The sequence below is a fragment of the Fundulus heteroclitus genome, chromosome 3 (assembly GCF_011125445.2).
Source record: "Fundulus heteroclitus isolate FHET01 chromosome 3, MU-UCD_Fhet_4.1, whole genome shotgun sequence".
Lineage (NCBI taxonomy): Eukaryota > Metazoa > Chordata > Actinopteri > Cyprinodontiformes > Fundulidae > Fundulus > Fundulus heteroclitus.
The window spans coordinates 22,551,119-22,570,953 of record NC_046363.1 but is presented as its reverse complement, the minus strand read 5'-3'; the positions used below and the strand labels follow the sequence as shown (position 1 = coordinate 22,570,953).

Sequence of the window (19,835 nt, the reverse complement as noted above, 5' to 3'; positions counted from 1 at the left end):
GGGAAACTTGGGGGGGGGTGGACTGTTGGAGAGATGACCGCCATTAGAGAAAGTTGTCAGAAGGGAGCATTGCTGTTGCAATGACAGAAACATGTTGCTTCAGGGGGAAAGATGAGAGGTTAGGGAGGGTTTAGAGAGTCAGACAAAGGAAGAAAGATGGATCTCCTGCCTGGTAAAGGCGGCGGGGCAGCAGGACATGCACGGCGGGCCGAAGCAGGGGGATTAAGTGTCTTAATTGGCGTAGCTGGAGTGTGACACAGTGAAGCTGCCGGAGTGTAGCTGTACTCCTCCAGCCCCAGGTGTTTGAAGGCGTGTGGACATGTAGAAGTTAGGCAGAAATAGAGAAGATGTGCACCTGTTTCTTAGGAACATGGAGAAAGTTATTAGTCGCTTGCACAAACTCCCTATTTTGTTCTTTAATACATTTCTGAATTTACTGCTAGTTCCTTTGAGCTAGAGATGCAGCGGTCTTAGGTTTTTGGTTTGATTTCCACAGTTATTGGCAGCTCTGACTTTCTGATACCAATGTTGTTCATATTTGTCTCTATCAGACGATAAGTTAACTGTATTCACCCCCCCCCCCCCCCCAAAAAAAAAAAGTTGTTGAATGGATTGGAAATTTACAATACAGTACATTTTTTTTTAATTATGTCACTCTTACTTCATTAAAGTTTCTGGCAACTCTACCCATCTCAAGTAACTTCACTGAATGACAAACAAACATGCAGCAGACACAGACACAGGCTGTGTCTGGTGAGACTTCTGCGTTATGATCAAGCTTCTTTATAATTTTATTTTGTATTTGCTGAGCCCGTTGTGCCATTAGGAGGTCAAGGGAATACTGTATCCTTTAAACAGTAGATAGTGTCTTGGGAAGTATTTTGTTTTAACAAATAAAAATTACTTGCTGTAAGTATTGGTTTCGAAGGTATTGTGTTTCCTCCTGAATTTGTTATTTTGTAATGATGTAATTCGTTTTTACTCAGTTTTTATTATATTATTTAACATACCACAACTTGCAAGTCATTTTGTGTGTTTGTATGCTTATATCATGTTCGTTGGTTAAATCAAATTAAACAGTATTGTTCAAATACTTAATACGTAATCTTATTGGAGTGCTATTTTGTCTGCTCTACCCACCTCCGGTTGTGCAGCCCTACATTTAATCTGTATTATTGAGACCACATGTGTACATTTCATTCTCTGCATGATTTAATTAGACAACATCCAAAATGCATTCAGATGTTTGCACTTAATTATTTTCTTCAAAAATAAGTTTGAAAAAAGTATGTACATTTTAATAGGTATAAGTATAATTCTATGCATTATCCCTGATAGAAAAACAAATACAAATGCATTATTAAAGCACATAATCAATACAGTATTCATGCAAATGTTGAGTTTATGTGAACATCTGACCTGCATTGTACTATTAATGCTGCTCCCGCCACAGGTTGTTAAATAATGAATACTTCAGCATAGAAGACCCATTTTGCACAAGCACCATGAAAAGCCTAATGGATCACTCCCTCTATCTGTCTGCAGCGTAGCGAGGCAGGCTGCCTCCAGTTAAAACGCTTCCTACAAATATTTCTAAAAGCCCTGCCGCCTGATTCCTCATAAAATAAGACTCCTACATACAGCCTTGTTACCGGCAGGTGTGACGAACACCTCAAATCAGCGGCAGTGACTCATGCATCTGTGTTAACGGTTTGCCTCATTAATCCGAGGGAGGCTTTGATATTGACAGGACGTGTTCTGAGGGATAAACCCCGAGCACGGCGGGAGAGGAGCCGCTGGGAGGGTTAAGAGGGCACGTTTTCCCTCCCGTCAGCGCGTTCACACATAAAGCACGATTTATGCGAAGGTTGAGGGCGTCCATAGATAAAATCGTTTGTTGGTTTAACCTTTTTGTTCGGCAGCAGAGGAAGGAGCGTCGTTTGAGTGCACACGCTTCTCATTTATAGTTCTCTGCAGAGAGAAGTGGAAGACGTGTTAGAGAAACACTGGGGTGTATTTTTCTGCTGTTGCTTTGGCCGTGATGTGTTTGAACTTTACTCTGGGAACTGTTCAAATGGAAGGAGGGGGGGGGGGGCAGCTGTGACAAACCCCCAGCACCGCAGTGCTGCCCTGTTCGGGTCCCGTGAAATTAAAAACCACTGTCCATGAGCAGATGGGTCCAGCGCTCTCTTCTTTGTGTTTGTTTTCTTCTCCAGCAAGTCAGCTTTGTGTGTGTGTGTGTGTGTGTGTGTGTGTGTGTGTGTGTGTGTGTGTGTGTGTGTGTGTGTGTGTGTGTGTGTGTTTGTGTGTGTGCGTGCAGGTCAGGTGATGACAGCGGGGATAGCAGAGATACTGAACGGCTACTCTTTAAAGGCGGTGCTGAGACAAGTTCCAGGGGAGAAACAAACCGGAGCTACTGAGGACAAAAATGACGACAGCTACCTCGGTAACACTCATCGCCTCAAACCCCTAAGCTTAATGAAAACCGCTCTAACTATCAGGACCTAATGACAACGCATGCCAGAACCGTTATGTCTCCTGTTCGTTATTAAATCCAACCTCGTGTTTCCCTTTAGGTTACTCTGTAGCAGTGGGGGAGTTTACAGGCGACTCGGAGCAAGGTGAGCAGACTTATTATACCCAAGCGACGAGAAAATGCAATAAAACTTTCTTTTGGCAATTTTTTTTTGTTTTGATTTAATTTTTGACATTAATCAGAGTTTTAAGTCATTTGTTATTAGTAACTCATGTCTTTTTGTTACCCTTCATAACATCACACAGTGAGCTCTTTCCCCACCCGCTAAAAATCAATCACTATCTACCTGGCAGTGAATTGTTCTGGATGCCTGGCAGGAAAAAAGCTTTTCAGTCTCACCATGAAACATAGGCAACGCGGGGCTTTGCTAAGGTCTTGTGGGACTTAAAATGTAATCCTGGGCCATATTAGACTTCACTTGTGGGTAACACTTCAGGTGAGTTTGTGGCGAAACAAAGAGGAGAAGCCTTTCATGGCCACGGTTAAGTGTGGCAGATGCTATGTGAACCAGCTTCTTTCACCCAGACCTAAATCCTGCAGGAAAACCCGAGGGATGAACCGAAGAGAAGATAGCATAAGAGAGGAGCCAGGACTATGGACGATCTAGAGACATTGTGGCTCTTTCTGTATGCGCCGATTTAGTGAAGCTGTGAAGGAGCAGACCGTTTGCAAAGGGAGGATTCACAAAGTATTGACAGCAGGGCAGCCTGTAAATGTCACGAAGATTGTTGACAATTTATGGAAGGTTTCAACCAGTAAAGCTACTAACTGTGGAACGCTCTGTAGGTTTTCAAGCCTTTACACGGCGGGATGTCTAATACAGTGACGGATAGGGAGTGGACAACGCTGTTTTGACTCAGAGGCAGTAACGAGGGCTGTCTCGAACCGTCCAGGTCATGACCTCAGAGGGACGAGACTTTAGGAACCCCTGATAAAGGGATTTCCTGTCCACTTCTCTGACTGATTAGAATGATTGGCTGCAGACCTCACAAACCTCTTCAGGTGAAGAGCTGGTCCTGGTTCTCGTCTGGAAATCTGGAAGTCTCGTGAAGAAATCTGGGAAGCAAAGAGATACAGGCAGAGACAAAAAAACAACAAAAACGAGAGGTCTCATTTCTCTGCCCAAAGGTACAACCAGACGAGTCCCCCGGTAGGAGAGAGATGGGGGATTTTCACCCTGGAAAAACTCCAGAATTACGTAAAACTTGAGACCAGAAGTCCCCTGGTCCAGATCTTATTGGGTCATTATTGCATGGAAGTAGATTGTCTGTTTGGCTTCAGCTAATGCAGAAACAAGCATTTCACAGTTGCTGTGAATATATACAGTTGTTCCCACTTAATATAATTGTACTTATAGGAGAACAAACGTTTCTTTTAAACCTAGAAAGGGTATGTCGATAAAATATTAGACAGATGTACCAACATTCAAGGTAGAGCTGTGGTATCTTACAGCTTAAACAAAAGAGAATATTTTCCTTAAATGAACCCCTTTCCTGCTTTTGAACCGTCTAGAAACTCTAGCCATAAAACGACTACACAGAGCCTTGGAAAAGTATTGATATCGCTTCAAACTTTTAAGTGTTGTCACATTGTAACCAAAAACCTGAATGTATTTTATTGAGATTATATGATAGACCAACTCAAAGTAGGAGATAACTGTGAAGTGTAAGGAAAAGGACACATGGTTTGCAAACAAAAATCAGAACAAGTGTAGTGTGAGTGTTTGCTCTGGAGTAAATCCTTTGTAGAAGCACTTTTTGCTGCATTTACAGTGGTCTTTTGAGGTATATTTCTTTCAGTATATACATCTAGAAACTAAACTTCTTGCAGCTTCTGACAAGTTTTTTGCTGAGGAAGACCTGTTAGAGGTTAGTTTTCTTTTTATGCTCCATCCATCTTCCCACCATCTCTGACCGGCTTTCCTCTTTCTGCCGAAACAAAGCATTTCCACAGCATGACGCTGCCAAGGCCATATTTTACTTTTAGGTGATGGCCAGGTAGATAACGACTTTTAAAATGTTGTGCAGCTAGCTTCTTAAACTTAAATGTGGATAAGACCAAAACAAAATAGATATCGACAGCCAAATAGTTGTGCTTGTGCCACAAAATAAATCCCTGGAACTTCTTATTGATGAAAAATGAAGCTTCGGCACCCAGATATTTGCACCAAATTTTTAAAAAAGCGCATCAGCGTACGCACATTTATTGGAAAGTTGGCACTTTTAATGGGAGTCCTGTTTTTATGAAAGTGTTTATTTGCATCCATTCTTACCTTTTCTTTTATCTGCTGGCACGGATAGCTTTCAGTCAGGAATAAAAACTGTTTGCAGTAAAATCGTTGGCATCCCTCTTGACTGTCCCAGTGATAATAGAGGAAATCTTTAACTACCGCTGCTGTCAGACTGATAAACTCCAGCATGTGAGGACTCCAGTGCCCCCCCCCCCCCTCCTCCTTTTTTTCTGTGCTGACAGGTTGTTGATGAGGTTGGTGTATGTTCTTTATGTGTGTAACTGATGAGTCTGCAGCAAATTGCCCTTTGGGTCAATAAATTTTAGCTAAACTGAAGTTTAAGTGTGACGGTAGGTTTGCAGCCGCGCTATACTCTCTCCATTTTCAGAGCGTTTCTCTGTGAGGTGTTTAAAGGTTGGGGTTTTGTTTTCTAATCTAACCCAGCATTAAGATTCACCACAACTGCATCCCTGACCTGCTGTGTTCCTTAGTCTTCAAGGTGCTGTTTGTTCACTAATGCTCTCTCTGAAAACCAATGCGTGCAACCTATTTCAAACATTCATTTGTAAAACATTTTCACAACTGTGCATATTTCTTCTGGCACTTCCCAGGTATAAGGATTATAACCTTTTTGGTCAATGCATTAAAGTCTTTGGTTGTAAAATCACAACATGGGAAAGGGTTTCTGCGACATAAACACTTTTTTCCGAGGCTGTGTACTTAATAGGAATGTGAAAACTGTTTCGCTCTGCTTCTTTCGAACCATTTTGGTTTCAGATTCCAGTTCTGAAGTTCATTTTATTGCTGTTCTTCCCCCCGAAGATCAAATAAAAAGAACAAGGAATTTCAGCGCAAAAGCAGCTCCTTTTTTATTAAAGACAAAAGAGACAGTGCACCACATTCATGATATTTTTCACACAATTTATAGCTTTCTCTTCAAAGAGCGTCACCACACAGTCCCTCACACAAGTAAGGGTGCTACTCCCCCACTTCTCGGGAAACTCTGTGGGACAATTCTGCATTTGCCTGCCCTCATACCAACCCTGCAAAGCCCCCCGAACACCCTCAGGCGCAACACATGTCACGCAGTCTTGAAGCGAGCCTAAAGAGGCAACACATGCTCGCCGATGCACTGTGTTGTGGTACAAAGCTCCTTGTGGTCGTGTTCTTTAAACCCGTGTCAGACTGGAGAACTGGTTGTAACTGTGAGTTCTGAGCAAGGATGGAGCGGAGAATTAGTCTGGCGGTCGGGTCTTAAGGGCTGAGAGCCACAAGGCAGGAAGTGGGGACTCTATCTCCTCTCACTGGGTGGGAAGCTCTGATCATCCTCATAAGTTCACAGCGCTGCACTCATCAATCACCGTCAGAGCCGAGTCTGGGTGCCCGATCAGCAGGGTTTGGCTGCAGGAAGGAGGGGGGGGGGGGGGGCTTCTCAGATAACGTTGCTGGGATGTTTCCATGTCTGTGCGTCGTTTTCACACAAATCTAAATCTTTCTTTGTTTTCCCAGAGCTGATAGCTGGAGTCCCGAGAGGAGCACAAAACTTCGGATATGTAAGTGAGGACTGCAGAATGTATTGCACAAAATGGTTGAGTTAAATATTTACGTAAGCCGGATCCTTTACGGCTGGCAAATTTCAAACTGACATTTTACACCCAGTCCCACAAAAGGCATTCATCTCGATCAGTGGCGATAATTCAGAACCCAAATAAATATTCTTTCTATTCCCAGGTACTCACTTGTACACAAATAGTTCATAGGATCTAGTTCAAAATTATTCATATACCATCAAGTCAAAAAGAAATTTCACCAAATATGTTTTAAAAATATATACATAAAGAGAGGGCAAAAGCTTTTCAGCTATTTTCAGTTTTCTCTACATGCTTTAGAAGATTTTCTATTCGTTTTAATGTATAGTTTAAAGTTTTACCATTAATTTGTTTAAACAAGTTCTCACCGTTTTTGGCCTATTGTCATACATCCTTAACCTGTTGGAACAACTGCCCTAAGTACTAGTTTTGTGCACTTTCCTTTTATGCTTTTTACTCTGACTAGTATTTGTTAAAGTCAGCATACGATGTAATGCATGTCCTTTCATTCCCCAGATGTAATATTCCTGTTTTGGAGGCACAACAAATTATATTTAAGTAATATCAATGTTTGCAAAGACAAGGGGTGGCTAATGGAGTATTTAGTCTGATATTACATTTCAAGTGTTAGGCATGCATGGTCTGCTTATCAATATTGCAGATGCATCTAGATAAAATAAAAAAGTGAATTTACATTTACTTTAAAAAAAATCAAACTTACATATTATATAGATTAATTTAACACATAGAGATTCATTTAAATTTTTCCTTTTTTATTAATTTTGATGGTTATTGCTTACAACTAATGAAAACCTGCAATCCTGCTTCTCAGAAAATTCCAGTATTACATAAAACATACTTTTTTTAATACAAAATTGTCAGCCTGTTAAAAAAAAAAAGGTCTGTCCTTGCACTCCTGGCCAAGGCTCCTTTTGCATGAATCGCTGCATCAGTGGAGGGTGGCATGAGTGAGATCAGCCTGTGTCCCTGCTCAGGTGTTATGGAAGCTAAGGTTGTTTTAATAGCAGCTTTCATTTTGTCTGTACTGCTAGCGCTGGTGTCTCTCATCTTTTTTGGGATAATACTCCATAGATTGCCTTTGAGGTTTAAGTCTGGGCCAGTTTACCAGCAAATACAGGATAGGGGTGGCTTGCCCTCTCCAGGTTGGGGGGGACGGTCCTGCCTCAAGTGGAGGACTTTAAGTATCTTGGGGTCTTGTTGGTGGGTGAGTGGAGAATGGAGGTGGAGATTGTCGGACAGATCAGAGCGGTCGCCGCAGTAATGCATACGCTGCACCTGTTGTGGTTAAGAGAGCTAAAAGGCTAAGTTCTCAATTTTACCGATCAGCCTACCTTCCTACCCTCACCTATTGTCATGAAATTTGGATCTTGACCGAATAAATGAGGAATTAGCTTTTTCCGCAAGGTGGCCGGGCTCAGCCTTAGAGATGGGGTGAGGCGACCATTCGGGGGGGGGGGGGCTCGGAGTAGAGCAGCTCCTCCTCCACATCTGGAGGAGTCAGCTGAGGTGGCTCGGGCATTTGTTCTGAATACTGCTGGACGCCTCCCCCCAGGAGGTGTTCCAGGCATGTCCCACCATGAGGAGACCCACGGTGCGACCCGGGAAACACTGCAGACTATTTCTCTCATCTGGCCTGGGAACGTCTCGGCTTCCCCCAGAGGAGCTGAAGGAGGTGTCTGGGGAGAAGGAAGTCTGGGAGTCCCTCCTGAGTCTGCGGTCCATATGAGCCGGTCCCAGATAAGTGGATGACGGCGAGTACCAAGCCATCACTGTGCTTTTGGTGCGTTTGCAGTGTGGTTCAGATGCCAAGTCCTGCTATGTTGACCTTGGACTTAAATAAACACAGTGGATCAACACCAGCAGAGGACTGTAATTTCCCTCAAGGGATTATTAAAGTATTTCTGATTCTGATTTATGGCTCCCAAATCGTCATGCTGGACCTCAAGCAGCTTGGATTCTGCACTTTTCCACCCTTCCTTCAGAATCTGGGACCTTGATATCTCAGCAAAATGCTAAATTTTACTTTTATCTAAAAAAAAAACTTTAAACCACAGAGTAACAGTCTAGTCATTTTCTCCTTTGATCAGTCAAGACGCTTCTGACCTTTCTGGTCCAGGATTGGCCTAGCAGCATTAATGAGGCATGATCTGGATCTCTGTGTGGTGGTTCTTGGAGGTCTGACACCAGCAGCGGTCCATGCTTTGGGAGTCTCCTCTGAAGTCTTATGTGGGCTTTCCTTGATAATGCTCTCAAGGCTGCAGTAAGCTTATTTTGCTTGTGCACATTTAAAAAAACAACAACAACATCTTTTCCTTCCACTCAACTTTCCTTTAAGGAGCTTAGAGACAGGATCCTGCCAAAAACTAGCTTCTTTAGCAATGACCTTTTGTGGCTTACCCTTCTTCTGGAGGGTGTTAATGACTGCTGGACAATGGTCATGCTAGCAGGCTTCACCATGGCAATAACATAACCATCACAGAACATTTTTGTCAAAGAAGCATGTTTTTATTGGTGACATTTTGATTTGACATTTATTTGGGCAAATAAAGAGATTGGCACAAATTACTGAGAGTTTGGACACGTCTTGTTAAAATCATTAAATGTCTTTAAATGGTCTCTTACTTGTGTTTAAATCAAATATAATCCTCCATAGTGATGTTAGTCCAAATAAATATAGTCCTGAGTGTTAATATGTGCATTTAGAAAGCTACCACTGCTCTGTTTGTGCATCTTCACATTATGCGGTTTCTTATGGGAACTTGTCCTCGGGGCTGACTGTGTCCGTCCTTCTTAATGACACGCAGCTTCCGCTTTATTTGGAGGGCAGTGACCCCACCTAACACTACTAACCCTTTTCTGCACACGCGCACACACACACACACACACACACACACACACGCACAACCTTTGACCTGCAGAGTAACCACAGGACTCACCATCACTCGCCACAAACAGAATGCCAGAATGATCTGTCCTGTACAGACATTTCTCTGTGAGTGTGCAGGTAAGCCATGTTAGAGGCGTGGCTTTTAAACGGCCGTCGGGCCTGATCAGGTTTTCTCTGTGACCAATCCAACAATTGAGACCAAAGGAAAGTTGATTTTCTATCCATTGATCCAGATTTGTGTTTTACACACGATCATCTGTCCATAAATTCCCGTGAGTCTACGCTTCTGTAGTTCGTCTGCGAGAGATCAGTGATTTAGTTAACATGCATCCTCCTGCGTGTGTGTTTGTGTTAGTGTGTGTGTGTGTGTGTGTGTGTGTGTGTGTGTGTGTGTGTGTGTGTGTGTGTGTGTGTGTGTGTGTGTAGCCTCTGGCTGTCTCCATGTGGTTGTTATTTTAGTTCTTATGAAGGAATTCTTAGCCTCCCCTTTCTGTCTTTCCTCTGCAACAGGGGTTAGGATGGGGGAAGGACAGAGATGGGGGGGGGGGGGGGCTGCACAAAGAGAGAGAGGGTCAGCAGGGTGATGAAAGTTTTTATTTAAAATAAGCTTTTCTATTACTTTTTTTTTTGGTTTGTGTGTTTTTATCCTGATGTGCAACAGTAGCAAAGCCTGAAGTTTTACGAGTCAATTTATTTATACCACATCGATTTATTAGAAACATCACTTCAAGGCACTTTAATCGACGAGCCGTTCCAATTCACATATAGAAATACACAACAGATCAATTAGATCCGCAAAACAGATGGAATTATAATCCTTACCAGTGTTGACAATATCACAAAATACTGCTTGGATGCTATATATCGTATGTTATTTTATCCCAATTTGCATAATATATTAGCCCAGTTGGATGGACTCGCCAGCTGCCCTTATTTCCCCCACTTAATGTATGTTTTTTAATTACTTTAATGCTAAAGCTAACAAAGGTTGGTCAAGCCATTTTGTTATGGTACAGAAAAAAAGACTCAAGAAAATCTATCTAAATGGTAAGTCTCCATATGATATAAATGTTTGTGATATCATGAGCCTCTCTTATAAACCCAAAACAATCCACTCTGCTTCAAATTCAATCATATGCACAATTTGTATGATCCTAGTTACAATACAAGGCAGTCAACTTCACATTATAATGCCAACTTGTAAAGAAATTACAATCGCTGACTCTGCAGCAATTCCTCCTCTTTCTCACAGCAGACACTTGGTAGCATCTGGCTGTTATCTTTGCAGCAATCTCTAATCCTGGTCGAGAATGATACATTCGTCTTGCATTGTGTGTTTGTTTAAGGTGGCGATGATCAACTCCTCTAATCTCACCTTCATCCAGAACTTCACAGGGGAACAGGTAGGATCATTATTGCATCGCCATAATCAAGAACCTGGTATTCTTGTTCTAAAATGGAATCAGCGTCTGCTTTCGGGTAAACACTAAACTGTTGCTGCTCTGTCTGTCCCTCAGATGGCGTCTTATTTTGGTTACTCAGTGGCTGTCACCGACTTGAACGGAGACGAGTGAGTAGAGAGCCCGTCTGAAACACAGCTAATTCCTGCACCTTTTTATGCCACTGCTCACTAAAACATGTGCTGTGAATCCACCTAGCACGGATGATATCCTGGTAGGAGCACCCCTCTACATGGAGAGGGAGGTGGAGAGCAAACCCAGAGAGGTGGGAAGGGTGTATCTGTATCTGCAGCTGGCTCCGCTCAAGTTTTCGGAACCCATCGTGCTCAGTGGTACCTACACTTTCGGACGTTTTGGGACCGCTATAGCACCGCTGGGAGACGTCAACCAGGATGGATATAATGGTATGTGAACTATTTGCTTAATGATGACGAAAGAAACAAAAGAAATAAATAAGTAATAATAATCAGAGAAATGCTTTCGTGTGCTGCTGCATGTCTCTATGTGAGGTTTACGTTTCGCGACTATGTCGGTAACGAGCACCAGGTTTTTTTTTCTGTGATCTTGTGTCTGTCGGCCTGTTAGCTCTCTGACTGAGGAAATCCTGTCAGGCTCCTTAAAGCCCTTCAGCCAATCAGGAACTGCGGCGATGAAAGGTTTTGCGTGTGTGAACCTTGGTTCATTGTGTGACGATCGCATTGAGGGCACATGTTTTGCATGTGTGTGTGTTGTGGCTATTTTTACCTCGCCAGATGTGGCTTGAGATAGACCCATCCAGGATTTTTTTTTTTTTTTTTTTTTTTTTTGTGCTGCAGCCCAGAGTTCATTCCTCCTGGATATGTTTGTTTTATTCTCACGTTAATTAGACAATGAGTGACACGCACAAAGCCTGGAGCCCAAATGCCTCACTAAGCTAAGACCCGTGGACACAGCACCATTAAAGATGAATGAAGGGACTCACATCTGGTCCTTGTATGACATCAATCCTACTGATTTATTTTTAATTTACTCATGGGCAGCATGTGTTAAAGTGCACACCGTCCCTTTGAATCCCATTAACCAGCAGATCAATAATCAAGGGATCAATACTGACATTTTTCCTGGCTATAAACATAAATCACACCTGCTGTCTGTCAGGGTGTGACACTATGAGGATTTCTGGGAAACAGTTCAGATACGTGCAGGATTTTGGTGTTCAGGATTATGGAGGCTATCCTGACAGATTAGTGATCTCACTTTTTGCCAGTGTTAGATTTCTGTCTTCCTGTACAGTGCCTTAAAAAAGTATTTATTTTCACATTTTGTAATGTTTTGACCTGGACAGGGTTTATCTGTGTTTTATGTGATAGAACAACACAGATTTCTACACATTTTTCTACAAACGTGTAGAAAAACTGCACTTATTTGATAAATACATGAAAAATGCTGCATGCGAATGTTATTAGCCCCCTTTTAATCAGATACCCCTAACTAAAATCCAGATACACCTTCAGTTGTTCCATAATTAGTAACCAGAATCCATTTGTGTGTAAACTGGCCTTAAGAGGTTTGTTAGAGAACATTAGGGAACAAACGGCATCATGAAGATCCAGGAACACATTAAACAGGTCAGGAGTAAATATGTGGAATAGTTTAAAGCAGGTTGGGGTTACAAAACAATATCCCAAGCTTTGAGATGTTCAAAGAGACTTTTCGATGAATCTTCTGAAAAGAGAAAGAGAACTGTATTGATCTGCAGCTCAGGTTGAAGAATCTAACAGCAGCTCGACTTGTTGTCATGAACAAGTCCACAAATCTGGGGTTGATGGAACTGTGGCAAGAAGATGACAGACATTGTTGAAAGAAAGTCATAATAAGTCATGTAGAAGTTAAAGCAAATGTGCAAGAATGGGCTCTGGTCAGATAATGACAAAATTTAACTTTCTAAACTGCCTGCAAAGTGCCTTGTGTGGGGGAAAAGTAATGCTTTTCATTACCCAGACAGCAGCATCCCTACTTTGAAACATGGTGGTGGCAGCATCATGTTGTGTTGATGCTTTTCTAGAGCCGGGACAGGGAAGCAGGTCACAGGTGATGGTTGGAGCTAAGTACAGGGCAATCCTGGAAGAAAAGCTGTTAGTTGTTCTAGCTTTCTTCTGTCACATTTAGATGTGCCTCTGGGCATAATCTAAGGTGCTTACTGATCTGCATATTTTCTGTATGAATGTGTGGACGTTTGTGAGGGTGATTAGGTGAATATTACTCAACAATGCATTCCCACCCCCTTATTCTCTACAGATTCCTGTAGTTCTATGATGCAGTTTTTCCATGGGAAAATAAACATGATTCACCAATGTCTCCTAATGTGTTACCTCTCCTCCCTTTTGAAATTTTGCCTTTCTCTCAGACATTTTCAAGTTTTCAATTTCCAAAAAATCCAACATTTCTTAAATCTATAATACTAAATCTTCCACCTGTATGCTTGATCCAGTCCCAACAGCCATGGTCACAAAGTATTCGGAAAACAAATTTTTCTCAACTTTCTCATTTAACTCATAATAACCTTTATGAACAACTCCAATCTGATTTCCGTTCCCACCACAGTACCAAAATCACCCTCGTAAAAATCACAAATGATCTTCTGATGGCAGCTTTCTCCATTCTACTTTCTATTATCGTTCTTCTGGATCCAAGTGCGGGCTTCAGTACTATTTCTCACTCCATCCTTCTCCACAGATTATCCTCAGTTGGCATCACTCACACCCCTTTGACTAGTTTAATTCTTACATTACTGGCTGTATTCAGCTAATTTAACTTAAGTCCTTTAGTTCCCATGTGTCCTCTATCACTTATGTTGCTTTCTGTACAGTATCATTGCGTGTTCTGAAAGGCTCTTTAAAATAAAATATATTATTATTATTATTAGTAGTAGTAGTAGTACTACGTGTTTAGCTCTTTCAGTGGTCAGTACAACTATAAATTCAATCTTGAGGCATTATTGAGGCAAAATACATGAGACTGAGGCAGACGTTCACCTTCCAGTTGGACATGTAGGAACTAAACGTGCAGCTACAGCTTCAGCGGGAAGGTTTAAATCAAAGCATATTCATATGTTAGAATGGCTTAAAGTCCAGACTTAAATCCACCAGAGCATCTGTGATAAGACTACAAGAAAACTGATGTCCACTAACGTCATCCAAGCTAACTGACCTTAAGCTGTTAGCAGAGACTGTTAGATGTGCCCTACAGACTGCCCAAGAAACTTTAATTGCTGTAAAACATGAGTTTATGAAATACTGAATTAGGGGAGGCTGGATGGAAATTCACATTACATTTACAGATTTTTATTTTGTAAAACATTTAGAAAACTGTGAATACTTTTTAACCTCACTACCAATAAAATACATTGCAGTTTATGGTCACAGTGAGATAAAATGTGAAAAATTTAAAGGGGCATGTATGCAAAAGCATACATACCTGCCCTCTGACAGGCACTTGAACATGATCACAGGCAGCCGGATTTTCTTTGGAAGATGACGTCGATCTTCTTCCTTCTCCCACAGCGACCCCAACATTCTTCCTTAAAACAGAACCATACCCGCTCTCTGTCTTATTTACGATCCGGTCCCCCAAGTGTCAGCTGGTAAACCCTTACAATTTAGCTAATTTAATCTGCCATGTGGCTTCGCTTGTTTATAATTTTCACCCAACAACAACGGTTTTTCCTGTCACCATTGGGTACAGTGTATCAGCTCGTTTCAGTCTGTGAGTAAGACTCTCCCAACGTTTCGGTTTCAGTGATCGCAGTGGGCGATCTGCTGGATGTCTGCATTGTGTGGGACGTAGTTGAGCAATACCAATGAGTGACTTTCAAATTATTTGAAGACTTTTTTTTTAAAAGGAGCTTATTATTTTTACACAGCTATTCAATTATGTACACATAGGCTCACGTAGACACACAGACTCTCAGCCACACATGGACACACATAGGTTCATTTATACACTTGCATACACACATGGTTGCATTTATCCTCTCTCTCTACCCCGCAATCTGCTTCATGTGGAACCAGTTGTTTAGGCTAGGAGTGAGGGGGTCTGGAGACAAACAGGATGTCTAGAGGAATTTCGGACAGTTACAGTACTGATGGGTATTTAAATATAGGCTGGTGCAAGGCAATGGACACTAACAGGTTAAAAGATATATACTAAAATGCATTTTTATACCTACAAAAAGCAGTTTGGACTTGAAACAGGTGCTCCTTTGTCCTATGTGTTCAGTCACCAGTTGGACAGTTTGCAGTTTTCCTTATTTAAGATGTTTCACCCAAAAAGCATTTAACGTCACCTGAATTTAGACTAACAGTTAAGAAGCAGACTCTCATCTTTATGTTGAGTTAATTTAGGTCCATGTAAGCTAAATAATTTGTTATCTTTCTTCAACATTTAGCTCTTATTGACAATGAGCTGAAACTTACATTTGAATGAAAACACGCTTTTGGGGTGACCTGTTAGATATTCTTGCATTATCTCCTCATTGTTTTGCAAAGTAAAAGGTCTGGATATGATAAAATTAGGTCTCAGTGCAAGGTAAATATACAACTTAAGCTCATTTCTCCTTTCAACTAATTCTTACACCCATTTTCTACTCACACTTGTATTTTAAACTTGTAAACTAGAAATTTTCTTACGCACTTAGCCATGGATGAGTACATGAAGTTTACCAATTTGCTTTTCCAGTTAGTTTGGTATTTTTGATCAATTGCAGAGAGAAGAGATTATAACAAATTATGAAATCTCATGTAAAAAAATTCTGAAAGCTTTTTATTACACCTTTTAAGGAATTTAGCCCAAAAGCATTGCAGTTCAGCTTTATCTAGACCACAACCGAATGATTTGAACATGAAAAGGGAAAAACCTAAATGGGTGATATGTTCCCTTAAGGTTTTGGAGTGGCCTTGTCAAAGTCTGGACTCGAATCTGACTCAGATGCTGTGATATGATCTTAAACACGTCAATTGTGCTAGAGAAACTCTCCTACCTTGGGTGAATTAAAGCAATGCTACAAAAAGGAGTGAGACAAAATGTGTCTAAAAAGATATAGAAGTCTAATATCTATTCATTTAAAAGCGTGACAGCAGTTTTCCCACTGAGAATAATGGGCAAGTACTTTTCAGCAGCACTGTAATTATGTTTCCTTACAGGAGACTATTAGTACATTATAGGAAAGCGTTTGAAAATTATCCGTGGTCAACGCGGGTACAAAACATCCACCTAGCCAGTAGAGATGGAAGCGTGTTAGGTATGAAACAACCAAAAACCCCAAACATACAAAATGGTTTGAGGCAATTTAAACCTGCTCTTGAGCTTAGAGGTTGGGAATTATCCTCTGACAAACTGCAGCCAATAAAAGGACGGTCTTCTAAAGTCTAACATATTATAAACAGAAGACTTGACCAGAGAGAAGAAAGTTTGCTTCGGAGGTGCCAACAATTTTCATGTTTCAAGAATTTAAATTCCAGCATTTGTCAGATAAAAAGCCAAACCATTTGATCAGCAGCATTCTCTGGACAGGAAAATAAGATCAGTCTGTGCCAGAGAGGCGGGAAGGCATGCAGAAGGCTTGGAATCAGAACATATACTGAAGCAACATCATCTGTAGAACATGTGTAGGCATTATGCCACATAGCATGCATGGCCTTCAGTGGCACAGGGTCACTAGTGCTTTTTAATGACTTCAGAAGAAACAGAATTAACTCAGATTACGGCAAAGACAGAACATTTAACTGGAGGCTGCTTTGAAGGTGAAGATGCATAAATAAATATATATTCTGATGAAAAAATAATAGGGATAAAAGACCCAGAAACTTGCAACAGCTGAAGACATTTGCAATTAAGGCAAATGTTACAGCTTCAGAAAAAGACAAATGGATTTTGTTAGTGACGTCTGTGGCTTCGGACTCTAATTGCTAACATAGACTCAAAACACATGAGGATTTAAGTATTGGACCTGAAAAAGATTTTTTTTCTTAACCTAAATTCATGGGAAACTTCTGAAGAACCCATTAAAATTCATTGCATTCATTTTCATGATTGCATTTAAGGTTGAGGGGCTGCGCTTTAAAGGCCATATCGATTTATAACTATTATCATTTAAATAGTTCCGATATAAAAAATGTCTCGGTGTCCGAATATCTCAGAATTACCATTGACTTAATGTTAGTACTGAAAGCAACTGTTATGGCGATGACAGAGGGTTTTCATAAACTGGCTAGTTTTTGTTAACAACAACGCCTTGAAAGGGGATTCACACCCCTAAGTTTTTCACATTTTCTTATGTTACAACAGCTTTAATACTTCTTGTCTGGATTTGGTGTGATAGTGTGTAAGTTGTTAAGGGGAAGCAACAAAACCTGAAAATTGGGACATATATTTTACATAAGTCTCAATACATAAGTCCCCCAAGTCAATTGCTGTAGTATACCGGCAAAAAGTTTACTAATGTTACACATCTAGTCTAGGTTAACATTTGTGCTCATTCTTCTTTTCAGAATGGTCCAAGCTCAGTGTGGTTGGATAGAGGGCATCTCTGGATATTAATTTTAAGTCTTGCAACAGATACTCAACTGGATTTAGGGCTCCAATGGTGAATGGCATGTACTTCTATATGGAGCGGGGCAATATATGAAGATTTATAATAAAGAGATATAAGATCCAACTATATTGTTTATAGTTGGCTTGTACTTGTATAGCTTTTTTAACTACTGTGACGACCTCCAAAGCGCTTCACACTACAGTTAGTCATTCACCCATTCACATGCTGACGAGCTATGTCAGTAGCTACTGCTGCCCTGGGGCTGCCATACAACGGCACCACCGGACCCTCTGACCACCGCCAGCAGGCAATGCAGGTGAAGTGTCTTGCCCAAGGACACAACGAAGACAGTCAGTGTGGAGGTCATACCAGCAACCCGCCAATTGCAGGACGAACTCCCTACCCAGTGAGTTATTTTTCAGCTGTTTTTCATATTTATCTACAGCTGGTTGTTAAAAGATGTGCCCATGAGACATCTGGGATAAAGCTTTGATTCAGAGATGCCTTTTTAGAATTACTTCATGAAAAGAAAAACATATAAAGATGAGAGCCAAAGTGTCTTGTGAAGTGTCTTCTTGCCCAGGGACACAACGGCTGAGACAGTCAAAGCGGCGAGTCGAATCGGCAACCCACCAGTTATAGGACGAACTCCCTAGCTCCTGTTTCAACTTTAACTGGGACTCTTAATCTTTAGTGTTGGTGTCCTGCTGGAAGGTGAAGCTCACACACAAGCCTGGAGCGGCACCTCAGCTAGGATTACCCTCTAACCTCTAACCTCATGCATGTTATACCTACACCGCCATGTTGCACTGTGCTGTTGGTATCTTTGGGCTGAATTGCAGCATTAGTTTTCTGTCATGCATAAAGGCCATAAAGTTTGTGGCAAACTGCAAACAGGACTTCTTATAGCTTTTTGTTCAAGGCTTCGTTTCTAGGCTTTTCTCTAAAGATTTGTGGATTGCCTGAATAATAGTAAAACCAACAGATTCTGCTACCTGAGCTGTGGATCTCTGCATCTTGTCTAGAGTTTAATTCAATTCAGTTTTATTTATGTAGCGCAAATTCACAACACATGTCATCTCAAGGCACTTTACAAAGTCAAATTCAATCAAATCATACAGACAGATTGGTCCAAAAGTTTCCTCTCTAAGGAAACCCAGCAGATTGTATCAAGTCTCGACAAGCAGCATTCACTCCTCCTGAAAGAGCGTAGAGCCACAGTGGACAGTCGTCTGCATTGTTGATGGCTTTGCAGCAATCCCTCACACTGAGCATGCATGAAACGACAGTGGAGAGGAAAACTCCCTTTTAACAGGGTGGAAAACTTCCAGCAGAACCAGACTCAGCGTAAAAAAATTAATAAATAAAAAATAAAAATCGATTGGTCACAGAGAGTACAAATAGTTATTGTGGCTTTGTGTTCTCTAATGTTCTCCAACAAACGTCTAAGATGTTCACAGAACAGCTGAATTGAAACAGATTGAATCGCACAGAGTTGTTGCCCTGAATTTTATCAAAGGCACCAGAACAAAGGGGGCTGAAAACATCACACATTTTCAGGGTTTTATTTGTAAGGACTTTTAAAAACCCTCTATTTCTATTTCCACCTAACAGTTACTCTCATAAAGTCAATCTGCTTCTGGTCAGATTATAAATGGTCGGAGCAACAGAAGAATTCAGAAACACGTCAAACAAATAAACATTTGGTGAAGTAACTGAGTAGCCGACCCAAAGTTTGAAAGGTCAAGCTGTTTTTCCCTTCTTTCCTCTTTCCTTTTCCTCCAACCTGAATGTTTTTTTCATGGCCGCTTGTCTCAAAGGAGCTCTTAACCTCGTTGATGTCTAAAACATACGTGTGTGTGTGTGTATGTGTCACCCCTCAGACGTGGCAGTGGGCTGTCCGTTCGGAGGCGAGGACCGCGGCGGCAGAGTATTGATCTTCAACGGTAACAGAGACGTATCCACACGAGGCCTGACACTGAGCCAGGAGCTGCGAGCGGCCAGGAGGCGCAGCGGCAGTTTGCCTGGATATGGCTTCACTCTGAGAGGAGGCCAAGACCTGGACAGCAACGAGTATCCTGGTAAACGTTCAACAATTCGGTCCCTCTTCCTTTTCTCCTAAACTCACATTCTTTCACCGTTTAATCTTCCTGACGTCCACATGTCACACACCCCTTCTCTACCGTGTCCGTGTTCTCCTGCCTTCTATCTGCTAAAGTCATCAGAAGGGGGGGTACGGGGATGTTTGCCCTGGGGAATCCATTCTCCAGGGATTAACAGTACTCAAGAAGAGGAGGAAATAAGACTTATAATAATACATCATCCGCATGTTTGCCAGACATGCCTCTGTGTATACCCCTCAAACCGTGTGCAGAAAAAGCAGCAGGCGGCAAATCCCCGCTTGATACGCCACCCACATCATCGCCTCGTCAAATATGCAAAACGATTACACTCGATTTACAAAGCAAACCGAGAAGTTGGGTATTTCTGCAGCTATTTATGTAGGCTCACAATAAAAGGTGGATTGAAACAAAGCAGGTC

The 19,835-nt window shown here is 41.5% G+C and overlaps 1 protein-coding gene across 1 annotated transcript in view; it reads left to right on the top strand.

Moving 5' to 3' along the window:
- itga8 (integrin, alpha 8) overlaps positions 1-19,835 on the top strand; it is a 67,239-nt gene that overhangs the window by 10,560 nt on the left and 36,844 nt on the right. The window contains exons 7-13 of the mRNA XM_012862692.3: positions 2,321-2,446; positions 2,577-2,621; positions 6,276-6,319; positions 10,610-10,666; positions 10,781-10,833; positions 10,922-11,127; positions 19,178-19,375. Coding sequence (XP_012718146.2) covers positions 2,321-2,446; positions 2,577-2,621; positions 6,276-6,319; positions 10,610-10,666; positions 10,781-10,833; positions 10,922-11,127; positions 19,178-19,375 — 729 coding nt within the window. The remainder of the gene's footprint in view (positions 1-2,320; positions 2,447-2,576; positions 2,622-6,275; positions 6,320-10,609; positions 10,667-10,780; positions 10,834-10,921; positions 11,128-19,177; positions 19,376-19,835) is intronic.